The sequence below is a fragment of the Podarcis pityusensis genome (genome assembly GCF_964106645.2).
Source record: "Podarcis pityusensis genome assembly, chromosome: 8".
NCBI lineage: Eukaryota > Metazoa > Chordata > Lepidosauria > Squamata > Lacertidae > Podarcis > Podarcis pityusensis.
The window spans coordinates 26,006,350-26,025,941 of NC_138033.1; the positions used below are offsets into that span (position 1 = coordinate 26,006,350).

Genomic DNA, 19,592 nt, shown 5'->3' on the forward strand with positions numbered 1-19,592 from the left:
CTGTAATTAAAAGCATCAATAGAACACCAGTGAATATTGGCTGGTCCAAAAAGAAATTCATATTGTGAAGGCTTGTCTAAGCAGTGGTTTTTCAGAAGACATCTCGGGGAAGGCAGAGATGGCTCCTGCCGAAGCTCTACTGGCAGGGAGTTCCACAGGGGAGGGCCTGCCACATTAAATGCTTGGCCCCTAGTGATGGCCAACTGAATCACAGGGGAACCACCAGAAGTGCTCAGTCAGAGGACCTCAGTGCTCAAGGGGCAGTCTAAGTTATCGGATGGTCCTCATGGTACTTTGGACCCAAGTTGCTTGAGGCTTTGTGAATTAACGCAAGTACAGTGGTACCTCAGGTTACATACGCTTCAGGTTACATACACTTCAGGTTACAGACTCCGCTAACCCAGAAATAGTACCTCGGGTTAAGAACTTTGCTCCAGGATGAGAACAGAAATCGTGCTCCGGCGGCGCGGCAGCAGCAGGAGGCCCCATTAGCTAAAATGGTGCTTCAGGTTAAGAACAGTTTCAGGTTAAGAACGGACCTCCGGAACGAATTAAGTACTTAACCCGAGGTAACACTGTATATGTGAGTCGCATCTAGCTCCAGTTGTATCCATTCCTTCTTCTCTTTCCTTTTTCGCTCTTTTGGGGTAACTAGAAGGAGGAAGGGAGGAGTGAAAGACTAAATTTATGCCATGGTGAGGAACATTGTTCCCTGGCTTCCTGTATGTTTTGATCCTTCTGAGTACAACATAGAAAATCTAGGGTGATTGGCAATAGCCATATTCCCATCTTAGGGAGAGAGTTCATGTACAGATGTGTGAGTTTGTGCAGAGAATCTGTGAAAAATAGAGTTTACCACCTACCACTAAAATGTCAGCCTATGTCTGGGATCCAACATAGCTGCACCTCCGCAGTCTTCCCCCATTGGTGACCCAGATACTAGTCCTCTGTTGTTTCCGCCAAGGATTTGGGCAGAGAGCCGACACAGACAACATACCAAGCATTCTGGCCCTGTGCTCCATTTCCAAGGAGCACAACATGCCATTGTGGGGTTGGCATCTCGATAGAACATTTGACACCAAATTGTTCTCACGATCTGTTGACTTTGTGCCTTTAGGGTCTGCTCCCAACGATATGGAGCTGATGGCCTCCATGATGCAGAAGATTGCTTCCTTGGAACAGAGCATCAAGAGCCAAGCACGGGCAATATACCACAAGGTGAAAATGCCAGGCTTCAAAGGAACTGCGTTAGGGTGGCAACAGTTCAAACTGTTGATCTCAGAATCATGCTAAGATTTTATTTATTAGATTTTTTTTTTATTCAAGTGTTTATTATTTAATTATTTTTTCTAAATTGCATAAATCAATCTGGGTGGGTGGGTGTCTCACAACATGGTATGCAAAAAAATAAATAAATGATAAAATTACAATCATTTATGCTATGTATAGGCTGCCTTATAACAGAGTGCACTGTGAGTGGCTAAAACAGCAACTTTTTAAAAAGCCATATGGGAATAAGAATGCAATGCCTCAAGTAAAAACACACCAGATAAGGACAAAACTATACATTTTATAAAAAAAGATCAGAAGAATAGAGAAAAACAATATTGAAAGAAACATAGCGTAATTTTAAAAGCCTTAAAAAATGTAATGCCCTTGCCTAGTGTAAAGAAAAGAAAATTAGCAGAGCAATCCAAACCTACAATCTTCTGCTTTTGTCGTTGCTGCACTGCTGAAAATGCAGACAGGCACTGGCTGTTGCAGGCAGTATCCTTGCTGGCGGTCAAGAATCTTTGCTGATCCAGCTACCAGCAATGTTCCCAATTTAGACCCCTCTGGTACACCATCCTGGAGCTGTTGCAGGGCAGGGGAGGAGGATGAAGCTGCCCTCCATCTCCCACCCAGGACAGCATGAGTGGAGGGGCTTCAGGTATGGCAGTGGCTCCAACTGTTCTGCTTACAGAGGAGAGAGTTAGAATTACTCCAAAGAGTACAGCTTACCTGAGGAGGACATTCCACAGCCAGAGAGCCACGATGGAGAAGGCTCATTCACTCCTAGCCACTATCAGTAAACTCACAGCGGGAGGAAAGATGGACAGATCAGTCTGTTTCTGATCATGTGTGTTGAGTCATAGCACTATTTTATTTATTTATTTATTTATTTATTTATTCATTCATTCATTCATTCATTCATACCTTGCCTTTTCCCCTAATGGGACTTTAAAGAGTCTTGGCTTCCCCCCACCAGAGAATCCTAGAAAATATAATTTGTTAAGGGTGCTGAGAGTTGTTATTCCCCTTGCAGAGCTACAATTCCAGAGTTCCTGGGAAGAGGGATTGATGGTTAAACTACTAGGGAGATCACTCTGCAACACAGAAGGGGGCACCCTGCAGATACCATCATATCTGAAGGCCTGCTTCATAACATGAAGGAATCTTGCCTTTATTGTGGCAGCACCTACTCTTTGGAACCCCATACTCCTACATATCAGACCCGGGTTGACTCTAATGTATTTTTAGCGCCTGTTGAAGACTTTCCTCTTTGAGCAAGCTTCCAGAGTGGAATCTTATCCCAGTCAACATCTGTATTGGTCTTGAATTTGGTTTCCTATATATGCAATTGTTCTGCTTGTATTGATGCAATTATTTTGTATATGTTTTTATTCTGTTGTGAATTTGCTTTGAGATGCTTCATAGGAAGCAGTTCATATATGACATGGAATTAATAGTGACTGGTATTAAATTTTGCCTTTTATATTTGGATCTGCAGGATAAGAAGATTGAGGAGCTTGAGGAGCAGATAAAAATCCTTAAGAAAGGAAAAGGTAACATTGTGGCACATGTCTCAATGCTTCTTCTTTTTCACTTCAACTAGAGGCAGGTGCCAGGTTTTGCTAGACTTGAGGGATGTGTAGCTGAAGTCCAGCCTCCAGGCCACAGCAGGGTGTGTATGAGCATGTGGAGAGAGCAGCTTTCGAGGCCTCACCATAATGCAGGTCATGTTTTAAGCTCTAAGGCACCAGTAAGTCCAGAACTGGCCAGGTCACCATATGGAATTGCCCATTGGAAGGAAGTGTGTTCGAAGGTAAAACACTAACCTTCTCTTCCATTCTGAGTCAGAACATTAATTTATAACAGAGACTTGGACTATTGCTGCTCTTTGTGCAGTTTAATATTAATCAAAATGAGGAACCCCTACATATCTTCGGGTGTTTTTTTCTCCACAAGCTGAATCTTCTTGGGTGAGCAGAGCAGAGGAACTGGAAGTGATATGCCTTAAGTTGCAGCATCAGGTCTGGGAAATGGAGGTAAGATTAATGGGAGAGAGAGATTATTATTATTTCTCTATGAATCTGAGCTTAATTTCTATTCATTCTATGGGTGGCTACTGGGTTGGACGTGAACAAGAGCCTTTGAACAAACTAACCTCTCAGAGTCCTTGGTACCAGACAGAAATGGGAGGGGGGGGAATCTCTCTTTTGCCTTTTTTTTTTACTCCTTGTCTTAAGACAATGAGAAGCAGGGGAAGCAAGATCTCTAAGTTCTGGTTGGCCTCAGGTCTTCCAAATCCCCTGGGTTTGAATACGAGTTGGGCTCTGAGGAACTTTCACATCATCCTTATTTAAAATTGATTTAATTGGGTTGCAGCCTTAAATAAAAGTTCATTTTGGGAAAGTAGCAATTTTATTTTTCCTTCGCTATTTTTCTATTCTCACCATTGGTTAGGCTGTCCTCCTTCGTGTCTAAATTGTCCCCATTTCCCCCTATGCAGCTGTTTCTGAATGACTATGGATTGATCTGGGTTGGAGAAGGGACAGACTCTTTGGGAGAAGTGCAGGCACAAAGTGATGAAAGGAGTGAGCTGTCAAAGCATTACTGGAAACCAGGTTTGCCGGGACAAAAGACTGCCCTGTTTTAGATACCTTAAGACAACAGAGCATACTTTACTTCCATTTAGACTGTAAGCTCCTTGGCGTAGAGACCAGTCTTTTCGTTTACAGAACTCAATAATATGCTATGTACATTGATGGCATTGTATACATCATAAATTATCCCCATTGTCATTCATTTAATAACCTTACAAATCAGCATTACCAAGATTCTCATAGCAAATAATGCAAACTTGTCAGGCACAAGTGGTTTTGGAAAAAAAGTTTCCAATTTATTAATTTTAATTAAACTGTTTTAGTCGTACCATAAGCCAGTTTCTGAAAGCTTTTGCCTTGAAAAGCAGGGTATAAATGGAGAAAAACTCCTAATAACTATCCTGAACCTTGAGGTATCATGTACCCTGCTTTGCAACTACTCCACACCAAGAGCACAAAATCCATATTTGTCCCTATGGGTTGTACACAGTGTATGACTTGTTACTTTAGCACAAGGATTTATGCTTGTGCAACAGAACTACTCCCTCTCCTTTCTGTTTGTATTCCCCAAATTTGTTCTTGGGGGTTTCCCCAACCCTCCAGAGCAGATTTGGGAAGGGCACAGGGCATGTCCAGGAGGAGGAGAGGGTGGAAAGTTCAGTTGAACAAGCCTAAGTCCTTGCACTAACAGAGCAAGTGCATTGGATACCACCCTATGTAATCCAACTCTAATTGTAGAAATATTGTCCTATTGACAATATTCCTCCATTACTTTGTCATGGAAACTGCTTTTCTTGATGCTGGAAAAGATTTTGCAGTTAAAATGCAGTGTTGAGAGTTTCTCTTCCCCTTAGTCATTTCTCCTCCTTTTGTCATAGGTGAATCCATCGTTTCAGAAACCAATTTTGATTTAATTTTTGCAAACCTGAAAGATTTAAATGCTTTGGCTGGGGAAGGCATGTCCCAAATCGAGCACACGGCAGGGGGTGCTAGGCTGAAGCAGCTGGACTCAATCCCCCTCACCTTCTATCAAAATGGGATTGTCATGTTCAAAGGGCCTTTCCGGTCATATGAAGAACCTTCCACGCAGGTATGAATCAATACTTAAAGAAATTTAATCACCGACTGGCTGGCTGGCTGGCAGGCAGGTGTACCCATAGTAATGGCTACATGATGACAAAGCAGACATTCTTGTGTGCCTTTCCTGATAGCACAAAATCCCCACTTTCTGCCCAGAAATAAGTTATAGCATTTATGACTCCTTCCAATTTCTTGTAAGAAGCCTGATAAGACAACAAGATTATATACAGTTATGCATAATTAGGGTGGTCAAGGTTCAGTGGAATTGCACTCATTCACTTTGGACGGGTGCAATCTTCTCTGAAGGCTAGTGCTCAGAGCTTTGACTGGTTCTGCTAGTTTCTAGCAGAAGCTGGCTGTGCATAGTGCTGATTGGCCGACATCATGAAAGCACATCTCCCACTCTCTGCAGCAATTTTTCTTGTCTAAAAATGATTGACTTGTAATAATAGTAATAATTTGGCACAAGCATAGACCAAATTGATGCATTTGCGAGGTTCTTGACCTTTTTAAAAAACGAAAGCCTGCCTGAGGCAGGGGTGAGGGGGAAACGAGAATAACCATAACTGGATTCAGATGCAATACCTATGTAATGTGACGGACTTTGGACTTTAACATTTCACCCTGTGCAATGCCAAAATTTGGCACCTCCTGCCTCTTGCCATCCATTATTTACCATTGTTGCAGCACCCCCTGTGGTGCCGTCTCGGCTTGGCGCCCAATGTGGGCAAACTTGTTGTGCTCCCCTAAATTCGCCTCTGGTGTGAGGTGGGGATGATGACAGTCAAGCTCTTCTTGCAGTAGAAAAAAATATATGCTGCCTTATGCTTGCACATACATCTGTATGCACCACAGTTTTCAGGAGCTCAGGTGGATGGTACAGTGGTAGGCTACTAAAGTTTGCTTTCTCTCAGGCTCCAGCTTATTGGCTAAATGGGGAATCTGATCACCTAAATCCTAACAAACCAGAATCAGTGACTTCTACAAAACCATAATCTGGGTAAACATGGGATAGGCAATCTCAGGCCCAAGGGCCAAATGCTGTCTTCCAGGCTTCCCTATCTGGCTGTCAGAACTCTCCCAGACCACACACTCTGTCCCTAGGCCACACTGCTCACTGGCCCTTCTTCACCCCCCCCCCAAGTGTTTTTGCTGTGCTGGAATGTGTGCATGAACTCCAATGCCTGGATGGAGAATAGAGAGGGCTTTGGGAGTGTGTGTTGAAATTGGTCTCCTGTACAAATGATGAAATTTACATTGCATGCCCCGCCTACTTTTGCCTCTGGCCCCACCCAGCACTGACATGTGGCCCTCAGAAGATTGCCCAGAAGGGAATGCGGCTGTCAAGCTGAAAAGGTTCTCCACCCCTGGAACTGACCAGTAAATCATGAAGAATTAGGGGCCGGGGCAGGAAAAGTATAGCAGGGAAGAGATGAAAGAGAATGAAGGTATTGAACCTTGCAGGGTAGGGACATGGTGAAGGAAGCAAATAAAGATTCAGAGCTGCAGCAAAGCCCAATTCCCTTTCCACTGCAGAGGGCAGAGGAAAGGACTGCCAGGATGAGTATTTCATAGTGATCTTGAAATAAGAGGAACTATTTAGCATCTGTCCATGAAGAGACAAGAGATGATAATTCAGTCCCTCCCAAGGGAATTGTGCTATTAGGCTGGAGTGGGCAGGAAGTATACTGTGGCCCGTTGGCCCACTTCCAGTGGGTCACTTAGTACCAGCTGGATGCTGAGATTCTTGCAAATAATGTTGGGCTAGATGGACTTTGGCTGGATCTTGAACAGTATCTTATGTTCTTAAGTGGGAGTGCATAGTCAGGGTCACTGAACACAGATCTGGAGCATGCACTCTTGCTTTATAAATTTAAAATGTGCCATTGAACCACGAGGCATCTCGTTTTTTAAAAAAGAAAAGACTACAGAATCCAGGAGTCATCCTGCCCTGATCTAAGGCACTCCTTCAGAAACACAATATGTGCCTCCTTGAAAGAAAGCTACCAAGGCTCTTCAGGCCCACGTTAGCAGCATTTCTATGTGCTGTTTGAATATATTCACAAATCACATAGAAAGATGGGTTGGGTGAGTAAAAGGGAAATGGGGGGGGGTGAGTGCAGTACCCTCTCCTGCCTGCGGTCTGCGCTTGCCACAACCCCTTTCTCTGGGTTTTTTACTTGAAAATTGTATCCCCCATCCCTCTCTGTGTATGCGATTGGCACAGTTTCAACCTGAAGGAAGTGCTCCCATCATGCTTACTGTGGCCATCATTCTAGAAATGAGTTACAAGTTAAGGAGGAAGTAACGGAAAGCAAGAATGAGCACAGGGCTGTTCTGCTTCTGACTTTGAAACCATTCCAGCTTCCGTCCTCAAGCACAAAGTCCCACCTGCTGCCTCTGCAACTGTCTGAAAGTTGTCCTATATAACTCACACATGGGACCTTTCTGTTTGCAGCCATTGCAGCTCCCTACGCATAATGAGCAAGCTGCTGGACTCTTCACCACATGTAAATCCTTCAGTTTTGAACGTCCTTCTTCAGCCCCCGCAGAGATGGTTTGCAGCAGCAAGCAGGTTGCCAGGCTTTCCTCCCAGTGAATGAGTCAACTATTGGCTGGACATTTTTAAAAAGCAGTACTGTGTATTTTTGAGCACTCGGTTTTGTAACTGCCCAGTCTCTACAATTTTTTACCAGGAGAAACCTGTGGTGAAAAAGGTGCAGGTTCTTTCCTAGCAGATGCCTGAACAAAGCTTGATTTTCCTTCAAAAACAAAAAAGTTGATAGTTCTTATGGTTGAAGAGAAACTTTAAGCTTAAGTCTCAGTCCCTGTGAAGGGAAGACATGGGGTCTAGTGACTAAACTCTCACACCCTCTTTTGGGAGAGTGTACTTATTTTTAAGAGACTTCAGGCTGTACTCCAGTTTACACAACCTTCAGACTTGCACTGTGTAGGACTGAGTCATAGATCCACATGTAGGGTACCCAAGCAGTGTCTCATCTGCAACCTGACCAGGCCAGACTGCTTACCTTCCACAAGGTAACTGGGCCATGTGCCTTCAGATCATACCCTAGTACCTAGCTTGGTCTATCTGCAAGTGTTTTCACTTTACAAAGATCTGAATGGTATAGGTGAGCTATGTGGAAGCCAGGGAGGTCTGTAAGCAGAGTGCTGGATGCGGGCCTGGCTTCAAATCTGACTTTTCATAATAGGCTCATTGTATGGTCTTGGGCAGATCTCAGTGGCTTCCATGCTGCATCTGTAAACATGGGGATAACAACAATTAACCTTTGTGGTGGTGGTGGTGGTGATAAATGAAATAAGGAAGATGAGCTGAGTAAACCGAAAACTAATTTGCTCTTCAAAATTATCTTCAAAATTATTTTCTGAGCATTATGAGGTAAAATCTTTCCTAGCTGTTCTCTGAATATTTGATATCAATATTCAGCGATATTAGATATCTGGCAAGGACATGCAGTGAGATTCAGATCTTGTGTTTGACACCTGCTAGAAAGGAAAGCTGTCTGGAGATACCTCCAGATCTAAGGATGGGTACACACAATATGAAATAGAAGGCTGCCCGCCTCCCCAAATGGCAGCCCTGTATTGAGTTCCCTCTGACCACCACCCCATAACCTTTGCTGTATCCTGGTATCATTATTCTCAGCATTAACCAACCCCAGTTGATGGTGTGAGGATAGGGAAATATGCTCAGCTTTGTGGTTGTACCCCAAGGAGGAGGAAGGGAAACCCGACAGTGTTATGACCCAGACTGCCAGCAGCACCCTGAACACTGACTTGGAGAGAGTAGACAGCTGAACCAGGAAGCATTGATTGGGGCCCTGACGTAATCTGCCATCAAGGCCCTTCTAAGCCAGGCGTGCCCAAATCTGAAATGTTTGAGCCACTGACTCCCAGTGGCTGCAGCTCCAAAGCCAGACACCAGCAACCTAGTCTCAAATGTGCCTCCAGGCCTGCTCACCACAACAGGCAGAGGTAACAGAGTGTCAGGCTCCAAGCAGAGGACTGTCTCTTTAAAGCCTATCAACCTCTTGACCAAAATGTGCTGGGTCATCTTGAGGTGGAGAATGAAATCAAGGAGGCATCCAGAGCAAAGGGCTGGTGGGACCTGGTTTGTGCCTATACTCAGGACCAGGAGCTATAGCTCAGTTAGCACCAGCAGGCCTTGGAGCAAGTGGTCTACCCCCTAAGACTTGTCCAAGGTTCTGAAGGCTGTGGCTCTGATCTGCCTGTCAGTCCCCTGCTCTTGCTACCTGCTACAGACCACTGCCAGAATTGCTGCCACCAGATGCTGCTGTGGGCTCATGCTCACCAAGACTGGGCACTCAGAGCTGCCTCCCAAAGTTGTCGTCTGCTTCTTCCTTATTGTGGGTTTCTCTTCCCTGAACTGTTTTGAATTTGAGCTACAATTTCTCTTTCATATTGAATATTTTGCAGTCAGAATTGGATTGGTGAAATGGAGGTTGTTGGCACATTGACATTTTTTTTATGTGCATTTTTTGTTTCACCTCTAGCTCTGGTAAGAGAGTATTCTGTAAATTGAAATAAATGAGAGGTATTCCTTTATCTGGACTGCTTATTGTGGTTGTTCAGTCACCAGACAGCCCTGGGGGCCTCTCCTGTGGTTCCTGCGGGTGCTATTGCACCCTTAACCCTGCCCTCCTCCTCCCTTAGCACCTGCCAAAGCCTCTGTTCCTCCCAGTGTTTATTTTTACTTCAAAATTTTATTTTATTTTATTTCAAGCTTTTTTGGCATGTTCTTTTCTGGCTGTTTGGTTGGTTCTTTTTCCATTTTTCTCTTTATTCATTTTAATTCTGAGGGGGCTGTAGGTTTTTTTAGTTGTTTCAGTGTTCTGAGCATCACCAATTGTTCATCTGTGAAATTTGTATTTTGTGGTTCTCGTGATAGTGTCTTAAACTGGTCCCCAGAGCCAAAAAATGTTCAGGGGTACTACCACCCTCAGTATAGAGAAAAATCTGACATGTGGGCCCTGCTTGTGGTTTCAGCAACTCCTACGAGATATCATGGACGGTTACTTCCCTTCTGAGCTGCAGAAGCGTTACCCAGATGGTATCCCATTTCAGGTATGCCACCCCCTCCTCTCCTACAGCTTCCTGTTTATTGAGTTCTTCGTTTGCAGAAGTTTCATTTGCTTATCAAAAATGTGGTCTGAAGTTAGAGCAGCTCCATTGTTTAAGCAGAACTGAGAACCTCTTTTTACTCTAAGCAGTTATAATGTTTTTTCCTCTTTCAGGAACCGATTGTTCTATATATGAGGAACTAAGTGCTTTTTGCTAAAAAAACTGGAACACTTATCAGTTCTTAAAAATGGAGATTCCCTCCTTTAAAAAAAAATATTTTCTGCAATCATCATTGGTTGTTCTGTGTGCAGTAATAGATTATCACTGACTGTGTGGATGAACATTCTCTGGAGAAAATGGATCTTTGTTTCATTTTGAGACCCAAGAAAGGAAGAGGAGTGGGAGAAGAGAGCTCTCAGGCAAATGGGAAGAATAATAGGACATGATCTCTGAGAAAAGGGCAGACCAAAAAGCCAGAAAATGTTAGACAAGAGGTGGGGAACCTGTGGATCCCCAGATGTTATTGGACTCCAGCTCCCATCAGCCCCAGCAAGCATGATCAATGGTCAGGGATGATGAAAAGCATGCAGGTACAAGTTACCACAAATTAAGAAATATGTTATCTTCTGCAAAATGACAATTCCTGAAAGTGGCTATCATATTTGGTAGGCTTGTCCCCAAGTTGTGTTTGCTTTATGGAAAGTTGAAACTGTCATAATAAATGATCTCCTGTTGTGCAGAAATTCTTCTTTTAGATTATGCCCAATATAATACAAGGCAAGTAAAGAATAAGAGATTAACTTGCTATAAACAGCCAAGTTTGAAAAAGCATGTGACTGGAAAGTTGCTGCTTCATCTATTGAGAATTGATTAGAAGAGGATTAAATATATCGCTTGTGGTAAAACCTAACTGATTAGGGGGCCATACTTAGCTCCCTGAAGAGTCATTGGATGTTGTGGACCTCCCTCTCTGACTACAGAGAGGGAGGCCTGCGAGTAGAGAAGGTCTGCCATTGGAGACCTTCTTGGGGGAGCCATGGAAACCACACTAGGTAAAAGGTAAAGGATCCCTGGACGATTAAGTCCAGTCAAAGGTGACTATGGGGTTGCAGCGCTCATCTTGCTTTCAGGCTGAAAGAGCCGGTGTTTGTCTACAGACAGCTTTCTGGGTCATGTGGCCAGCAGGACTAAACTGCTTCTGGCAAAACGGGACACCAGGACGGAAACCAGAGTTCACAGAAACGCTGTTTACCTTCCTGCCGCAGCGGTACCTATTTATCTACTTGCACTGGTGTGCTTTCAAACTGCTAGGTTGGCAGGAGCTGGGACAGAGCAATGGGAGCTCACCCCCATCTGTGGGGATTCAAACCGCCCACCTTCTGATTGGCAAGCCCAAGAGGCTCAGTGGTTTAGACCACAGCGCCACCTGCGTCCCACTCTATTAATGTTCTGATGCAACTGAGGAAAGGGTGTGTGTTGGAGGCAGATTGTGGGAGGCCCTAGATTCACAGGATACAAGGCCTTTTGTTCCCTGAACATGCCCTTGATTAGGAAGTAATACCACACTCTTGAAGCTGGTGTAGTTCTTTCTTTTCCATTGAAACCGGTTGCAGCAGGAATGGGGGGGGGGGGAGAGAAAAAGTAAACAGAGAGAGGGGGACTGCCACCCATCCTTTGACCAGGCCAGTGCTAGCCCAGGGGTGTTAATAAAGTGGTGCCATAGTCTCTTCTCCCACCCCTACCACCTTCCATGGAATTGCTGTGCCCTTCTGTTTCGTAAATAGGTGGAGGAAACTGTGTTTCTTTGTTCTCATTATTCATAGATGAGTGGAAAATGTTTTACATAAAAGAGAAAAGAACAAGAACAAGGAAATGTGGTCTGGGGTTTCTGAAAAAAGCCCCTGTGAGACAGCAGAGGGGAAGCACCTGCTCCCTTTCCTTTTGCAGGTGAAGTGTGGGGAGCGCCAGAACTGAACAGTCACTTAGACTCAAGCAGGGAAGAGTGCACAAGCCGCAGGGTCCAAAAGTTAGCTGGGGCAGAGGATCCTCTCTAGAGGATCATACAGTTAGAGATCCAGAACATGTGACAGCTGGGCCTCTTTTGCTTCATATACCTTTCTGGTTTCCCATTTGCTCTCACCTTCTAGTTTCTGAGAGATAGTTATAGAATCAAGTAGTGATGTATTTTTGTTCGGTACTATGCTGTGTTGCCAGAGGGATTGTCCGCGTGTCATGGGAGAAAATTCACAGCACAAAGGAAAGTAATGCATTATGTAGCAGGATAACCAGAAGCCTTTCTCCCACCATGCTTGTTTTCAGAGCACATGCAGAGTGTTTTTTTCTATATGTGTGTGTTTCTTTCTTTTTCTAGGATAATGTTTCAAATATGCAACCCACTTCTTCCCATAGCCCAGATTCAGCAGTCTGGAAATGAGCTGCCACTTGATTTTGTGGATTGCATAAACTGGCCCTGAGTTTGCTTCTGGATTTTAAGTGGTGGCTCTTGGATTAGATTCATGTAGCTTTTCTGATAGAAGGAAAGAACAAGGGGTAGGACCCTCTTTTCTTTTATACAGCAGCTGGTCTGGTAGAGGCAGTGGCACATCTTGGATCATTGAGACTCCTCACACAAACACATTGGTTTATGATGGCTGCAGAAAAGGCCTTGCTTGTGGTGGCTCCCAGCCGAGGGTTGTATCCAACCTAAGTTTTACTCAGAGTAGTCTCTTGAAATTACTGGACAGTACTTAGCCATCCCAGTCTACTCATGAGTAGGACTAGATTTGAATACAACCCTGAATGTTTTGCTTTGAGTGAACCTTTTTTGACCCACCTCTCTCCAAGTGTGGTTTATTGAGTTTTGATCAAGCATTACCAGCTTGATAGGCAGTGCCACTGTGGCAACTGTCCTGCTGATCAGGCTGAGGCATCCCTGCTGACTGATCATTTGTTTTGCAGTTTCTGCACAAGGAAATGATGACTTCTCTTCCATCCTCCATTTGTCACTGCTGCCAACATTTACTAACACTTCCTTGCCTAACACTGAACTCTGGAGTTTGGGGTTAGGTAGGGCATTGAATAGCAATACGGGTCTCTTCTACAGGTCACCGACAAGAGAGACACCGTATTTCAGGAGAGGAAGCTGCAGCACAAAAGTTTTCCAGGCCAGGGCCATGTCATTGGCCTTGCCAGACCAAGCGGATTAAAGGAGACAAATGAGATACCAGGTGAGATGGTGGTTAATGGTGAGTGTATGAAGGACCCTAACTCAGCAGCAGTATTTGCCTGGCATGCAGAAGGTCTCAGGTTCAATCCCCAGCTTCTCTAGGTAGAGCTGGGAACGGTTCCCTCTCTGCTGCATAGCTGCTGCCAGAATAGACTTTACTGATGGACCAGTGGTCTGGCTCACTATAAGGCAGTCTCCTATGTTCTTGTTCTTATTTGTTTGGTTTCCTTTAATCTCTCTCTTCGTGTGTGTGTGTGTGTGTGTGTGTGTGTGTGTGTCGTTCAGTGTTTTAAAATTCTGGTCCTCAACTCATCTCCTTATTTACTTACAACCACTCAGTTAATTATGGCTCCATTTCTTGTATGACAAAACTTTTGACATTGCATTGTGTTGAATGACATTTTGTGTTATATGCTGCTTGTGCTGGAAAGGACCTTTTGTTTTCCCCCACCAGTCAAACATCTTGACAAGAAGCGCTTCAGAAGGCTTTTTGGAAAGAAGTCAATTACTAAAAATGAATGAATGAAAAAAACAATGTATATACTACTACTAACAACGACAATAGTGTAACATGCTGCACTGGGGGGGCGGGACAAAGAGTGGTTTCCAAAGTGGCTTACATCAGTAAAAGGTACAATTCAGAGCTGATGGCAGGCACTGTAAGTAAAACAAAACAAGACGCAGGCCCAACCCTCAGGCTCCCAAATGAAAATGACAAAGAAAGGAGAGCGGAATAGAGGACAAAGACAGAGGAAGAAGAGCCTGTCTGCCAATGCCAGAAAGGAGGGATGAGCTGTGAAACAGGCATTTATATGGACTGTAAACCAGACTGATCTCCCCTTGCTGGCTTTCTTACCTGATTAGAAGTAGCACTTTGGCTGGTGGCAGAGATGGGCTGTGCTTTGGTCAGTTGTCGGTCGGTCTCAGGGCAAATGGCTTGGAGCTCTTTCTTTTAGTGGCTTTTAGAGAGAGTAATTGTCTCTCACTTCTGCAGCCACTGGATGACACGATCTTAGTGCAAAGTTCCAGTGTTATGCCTAGGGCTCTTTCTTTGCCTATCTACTAAAGCAGGCATGTCCAAAGTCCATTTTCAGGGCCTAATCCAGCCCCCTGAATGGTTCAATCCAGCCCCCATGGCAGTTTCTTTCTTGGGGTAATATCCCAAAAAAAAAAGCTCCACAACCTCAACCCTAAAAAAAACACACGTCCACTTCATCAAATCTGACCCTCTTTGAAAAAAGTTTGGGCACCCCTGTACTAAAGCATTTACTCCCACAATCCTCTGTTATGGCAGGTCCTAAGCTCACCATGGAACAGTTTTTGAATAAGCTTCCAAAGTCACGGATTCAAGATGGGCAAGTGATCGATATCCGAGGAGAAATTAAAAAAACCCTCCAGGTAGGATGGAACTCCTTCTCCAGCCTGCATGTAATGGGGTTTGATTCTGGGGTTCCTTCTTCTGGTCAGCACTTCTGCTAATAGCCAATACTTTGCAGCAGCATGGGCTTAGGTACCATATCCCTACCTAGAATCCTTCTCCCTACCAGAATTTAATTTCGTGACCAGGATGTGCCAAAAGAATATAGGATGCACATGTGGAATACCTGCCCTTTTAGGGTCTCCTTCCTTGTCCACCTAAAGCCCAACACAAATGATACACAATGATAATCTTTCCCCTTCTGTCTTCATTTTGGGGAAAGCACATATCTAATCCTAAGTATCAGAAGGACAGGAAATTGGGGTTCATATGGTCATCTTCTCACTTCCCCAAAGGCTATATATTATTGGCATTCAAATAGTGCCATCAAGCTAGTGTGGTGTAGTGGTTTCAGCCCATGGGCAGCTTCCCCAGACTCTGAGCTTGGAGTCTGAGCTGAGTTTGGAAGTTTTAATTAATAGCCAAGGACCCAGGACCAAACCCTTCAATTCTAAACAGTACAACAAAAGACAGCTTTGCTTCATCACTCTGTTTGGATGTGCTGAGATGAGCAGGGCAGCTGATTCTGTTTACATTTCTCAGGACAGTCAGATTTTGACACAGATTTCCTTCTTTGGTTCCAGGGCTCAGGTGGAAAAAGCCACGAAGTGATTGTGGTGGAGACCCCTAGTATTGCAGCAATGAAGAAGAGGTAAAAAAGAAAAGGCAATTTCCCCTCTTCACATTAATGGCTGTGGCATCATGCAGTCTCCTCAAGCTGTAGTGCAGGAGGGGGAACCTGCGGTGCTTCAGATGTTGCTAGACTACAACTCCCATCCTCCGTGACAACTGGCCACGCTGGTTGGGGCTGATGTGAGTGGAGTCCAGCAGCATCTGGAGGACCACTATAGCACTTTCTTTCACACTGATGCCCTTTATTCAGAGCTGCATTGAGAAGTATGTGATTTGGGTTCTCATAATTCACCTTTGACAGGGGACAGACAAGTCCCTTATTCACCTGATTCATTGAGGGTTTAAGACCCATCAGCTACCTTCACCTGGTTTAGCTGGCCAGTTGAAGCCATTTCCTGGGGTGTGGCCACTGTCAGCTTCTAGGGGCCACAGGTGAGAACTGAGTACACCAAAAGCAGTCAAACTGCTGCACAAACTGTCCCCCACCAGAGATACTGCTCCTTCCTTAATACCCCATATGGGTCGAACAAGTTTCTGCATGTGCTGTTGAGGGAAATGAGGGGCAGATGGGGCTCGTCAACCTGGAAAGGTTTCCCCACCCTCTTCAAAGAAAGCATTGTCCCTTCTCTAACCAGCTTTTCTGATCTTCAGGTTGGAAGGGAATGAAAAAAAGAAGACCTCCAACCCCAATGTTGCAACTCTTCGGATAAAGTCAGAGAATGGGGAGAAGACCTATATCATCAAGATGCCATTCACCGAGACCATCGGAGACCTGCGCCAGCATCTTGCCCAGAGCAGGTAGTAACAGGGATCATTCTAGCAGATAATCTTTTGTAGAAGGTTCTGAACCTTAAACTCCTGATTCTGCAACTAACATCAGCAACTAAAGTCTGTGCTCACTATAAACAAATAGGGGGAAAGTGTGTGTTTTTGCTTAATGTTGCCAATTTATTCAGATTGATCTCCCACCTAGAATCTGGGAGGAGCAGGCTTCTGCAATGCAACATGGGGAGTAAATGTTTGGGGGCGAAGGGCAAATAATAAACACTTTCGGGGTTATGACTGACTTTCAGGTTATTGGGGAGGGACAAGGTAGGAAAGATCCCATGGCTTTGGGGGAGTTGATCTATCACATCATACAGGCATCTAGGTTCCTGACTCACCTTCCAGTTAATTTTTCACCATTGTGTATCTTACTCCTCACTATCTGTCCTTATTTCCTTCTGGTTTTGACCTCTGCTGAGTTGTCTGGTTTCTGCCACAACTCCATAGTGGAGTTTGTACAGAAAATAAATACAAGTGCCTGTGATATCACATGTCAGCCTCTTCCACTTTGGCATTGCTCTCGTATTTTTGGTTGGGGTCATGATACCATCAAAGCAGGTAGGGCTACTGCCAAGGGATAGTAGTAGTGAGGATCCTGGAAAATCTTGCCATAGGCACTGTTCATTCCATGCCCAGTATATGTGGCTGAACCCACAGAGATTGTTATGACCACAGGAAACAGGGTAAGCTGCATAGCTCAGATGTAGAGATACGAGGGATCATGCAAAGAATATGCATTCTTGAATGTAAGGAGCCTCTCTAGAGAATAAATTGAAGTATGGTGTTCTGCTGTCTTTTCCTTAGAGAATCTTCCAATGACATTATTGTCTAGGTCCTGCAGCGACATAGCATAGTTTCTGAAATGCAGACTCTTGGCTTGATGCCTTCCAAAGCCAAAGCAACAAAGATGCCGATAAATTTAAAACAATTACTCAATATGTGTATTCAAATTTTTAAAATTTTGCATTAAACAAATTATTTGCATTTGAATGTCAAATTCCAAATCAGCTCACTTACAAGCACTATTCTGCTCATTTCCTAGGGGAGAAGAAATGGAACCTTACGAGATCATCAGCACTTTTCCTTATCGAGTGTATAACAACAACTTCATGACGCTGGAGGAGTGTGGGCTGGTCCCCAATGCCTCACTTCGGCTGCAGAAAAGGGCCCCGTCAACCAAATCACAAGGGCAATAAGTGTAATGGTTTACAGTGGATGATTCATCAGGCTTGGCTGCCACTCAGCTAGGGAGTAGTGTGCCTTCTTCAGGAGAGCCTGTGCAAAAATGACATCCTCTAGTCAGAAACAGGGAAGGACTGACCTTTCCACTTACCCAAGCTCCAACCTTTGTGGCTATTCTCAGCACTTCAGTCAAAGGAGAAAGCCAGGGTTGGGTGTAGTTGGAATACTGGGCATAGACCCTCCCTTTGTTACCCAGCTTGAGTGGGGCTTAGCCCCAGGTCTAGGTTATCATTAGCCTCAAATGGATGAAGAGACCCTAGCCCTTGTAAAGCTCTCATCAGAAACGCTAGACCCTCGCTCCAAGAAAGAGCAGACGGTTGGACTACTAGTGCTAGCATGAAGTTTCCCTTTTCTGAATGCTGCATCACCAAATGAGCGCCGAGTCCCAGACCATGCACTGCTGCACACCATGTGCTTGATAGCACCCACCCTGTTCCTGTAGCCTACAAGGGCCTCACAAATAGGATTTACCAACTATTTGGTGGGGTTAGGGGCACCTGTGATGCAAGCCTGTTAATTCATCTAATGCAGGTGTGCAGAAACTTCAGCCCTCCAGATGTTACTGAACTATAATTCCCATCATCCCTGGCCACTTGCCGAGGCTGATAGGAGTTATGGTTCAGCAACATCAGAAAGGCCCATGGTTCTCCACTAGTTCTAATGGGAAAGGGAGATGAACATTTTTTGCCTTTCCTGAAGCTGAAAAAGATCTGCGCACCCAAACATTGAACTTTGTGTGGCCACAAAGGCAACTCAGCCACATATAAGCTTCTCCTCCCCTGTGCAAGAGGTTAAACAGGGAGTCCCAACTTCAGCCAGCCCATACACTGTGTGTAATGCCCCAAAGCTTAGTGAGAAGTGCCTCTCTCCCCCCCCCCATAGCACGGATGCAGTGCCAGAGCAGCCCATCCCTTGTCTCTGGCAGGAGTGGGGAGTCTTTGTCCCCATGGATATTGCTGAACTACAACTCCCACCAGCCCCAGTAAGTCTAGCCAGTGGTCAGGGATTATGGGAGTTGTAGTTCAGCAAATGCTGGAAGGACTAGGTTCCCCACACATACACTCTGGCTACCGCCAAACATGGATGTCCTGCAGTTAAAAACAAGCCAGTGTGTGGGAGAAATTATCTTTAGCAGGTCTCTTTTGAGGCCACAACAAAACACAGTTAATTTCTCTTCCTCCGGCGAGTTATATGCAAAGCTGACCACCTTAACAGCAACCCACCTTGTTCAATACAATGCCCCTTGTTATTGTTTTCTTGTTTGCCCAAGGCTTGCAATATTAGGTAGCGAGTTCTCCCACCCCCTGACTGATCTTTGTAGTTGTTCAGTAAAGAGGGCCTTGACAGCCATGTTTCAGGGTGTCATTCCCTACTCCTTCTGGGATGGAATTTGCATGTTTCAATGATCAGTCCATGTCAAAACCTCCCTTCCTCCAGAAAATTAGCTGGCCAAAGAGAAGGGTTTTAAAATAATTATTAAGCCACAATTCTGCTAAAAAGTGGTGTACTGAATGGGCTCAGCCTTTTTTTTTTTTTTGACAAGGAGGAAGGACTCAAGCATATCAAATTCCTCTTCTTCCCCACCTTCTTAATTGTGCCGAAGTTATGAAGTTGTACTGTTCTGTGAAGACACCAGATGCTTTTTCTGACCTGTTAAATTGGTTCTTAGTGCTTACTAATCCATGACTGCCTTATCTACTTAATTGTTACTGGTTGCATGCCACAAGGAGAGATGTCCAAAGTTTGGGTGATCTGCACCTTTTCAACAGGAACACCAATGCATCTGGCCTTCCCTTTGCATAACACAGCACCTCTAACCCCTAAAATCACCAGTGCCCAGGAGGTCCACAAATCTCAGCCATTTGTGCTTATTGTAAAACTCTGCCTCTTCTGATTTGAAGCTTTGTCCTGAGTCTCCACAGCCTAGCACCAATACAGAAACAAGACCTCAATCTCCCCTCCTTGGTGCCGAACTGGGAGATGAGGACTACTTTCCTGCCAGACTTAGGCCCATCTGCACTATATATTTAAAGCTGTATCCTGCCACTTTATACAGCTCAAATGAGTAAGCTGACATTTTACACCGGCTTACTGCCTTCCTCTGTGGGAGGTGAGGGGAACTCCACTTAAAGAAGTAGTG

At 44.6% G+C, this 19,592-nt stretch overlaps 1 protein-coding gene across 3 annotated transcripts in view; it reads left to right on the top strand.

Moving 5' to 3' along the window:
* UBXN11 (UBX domain protein 11) overlaps window positions 1-19,135 on the top strand; it is a 30,507-nt gene extending 11,372 nt beyond the window's left edge. For 2 of the 3 annotated variants that reach the window (XM_081016375.1, XM_081016376.1), the window contains exons 5-15: window positions 1,118-1,218; window positions 2,771-2,825; window positions 3,229-3,308; window positions 3,773-3,887; window positions 4,745-4,956; window positions 9,975-10,052; window positions 13,153-13,276; window positions 14,570-14,673; window positions 15,337-15,404; window positions 16,037-16,183; window positions 17,253-19,135. In XM_081016375.1, coding sequence (XP_080872501.1) covers window positions 1,118-1,218; window positions 2,771-2,825; window positions 3,229-3,308; window positions 3,773-3,887; window positions 4,745-4,956; window positions 9,975-10,052; window positions 13,153-13,276; window positions 14,570-14,673; window positions 15,337-15,404; window positions 16,037-16,183; window positions 17,253-17,406 — 1,238 coding nt within the window. In that variant the 3' untranslated portion in view covers window positions 17,407-19,135. The remainder of the gene's footprint in view (window positions 1-1,117; window positions 1,219-2,770; window positions 2,826-3,228; window positions 3,309-3,772; window positions 3,888-4,744; window positions 4,957-9,974; window positions 10,053-13,152; window positions 13,277-14,569; window positions 14,674-15,336; window positions 15,405-16,036; window positions 16,184-17,252) is intronic. The other variant, XM_081016377.1, reaches the window with a different exon arrangement.
* Window positions 19,136-19,592: the final 457 nt, after the last annotated feature.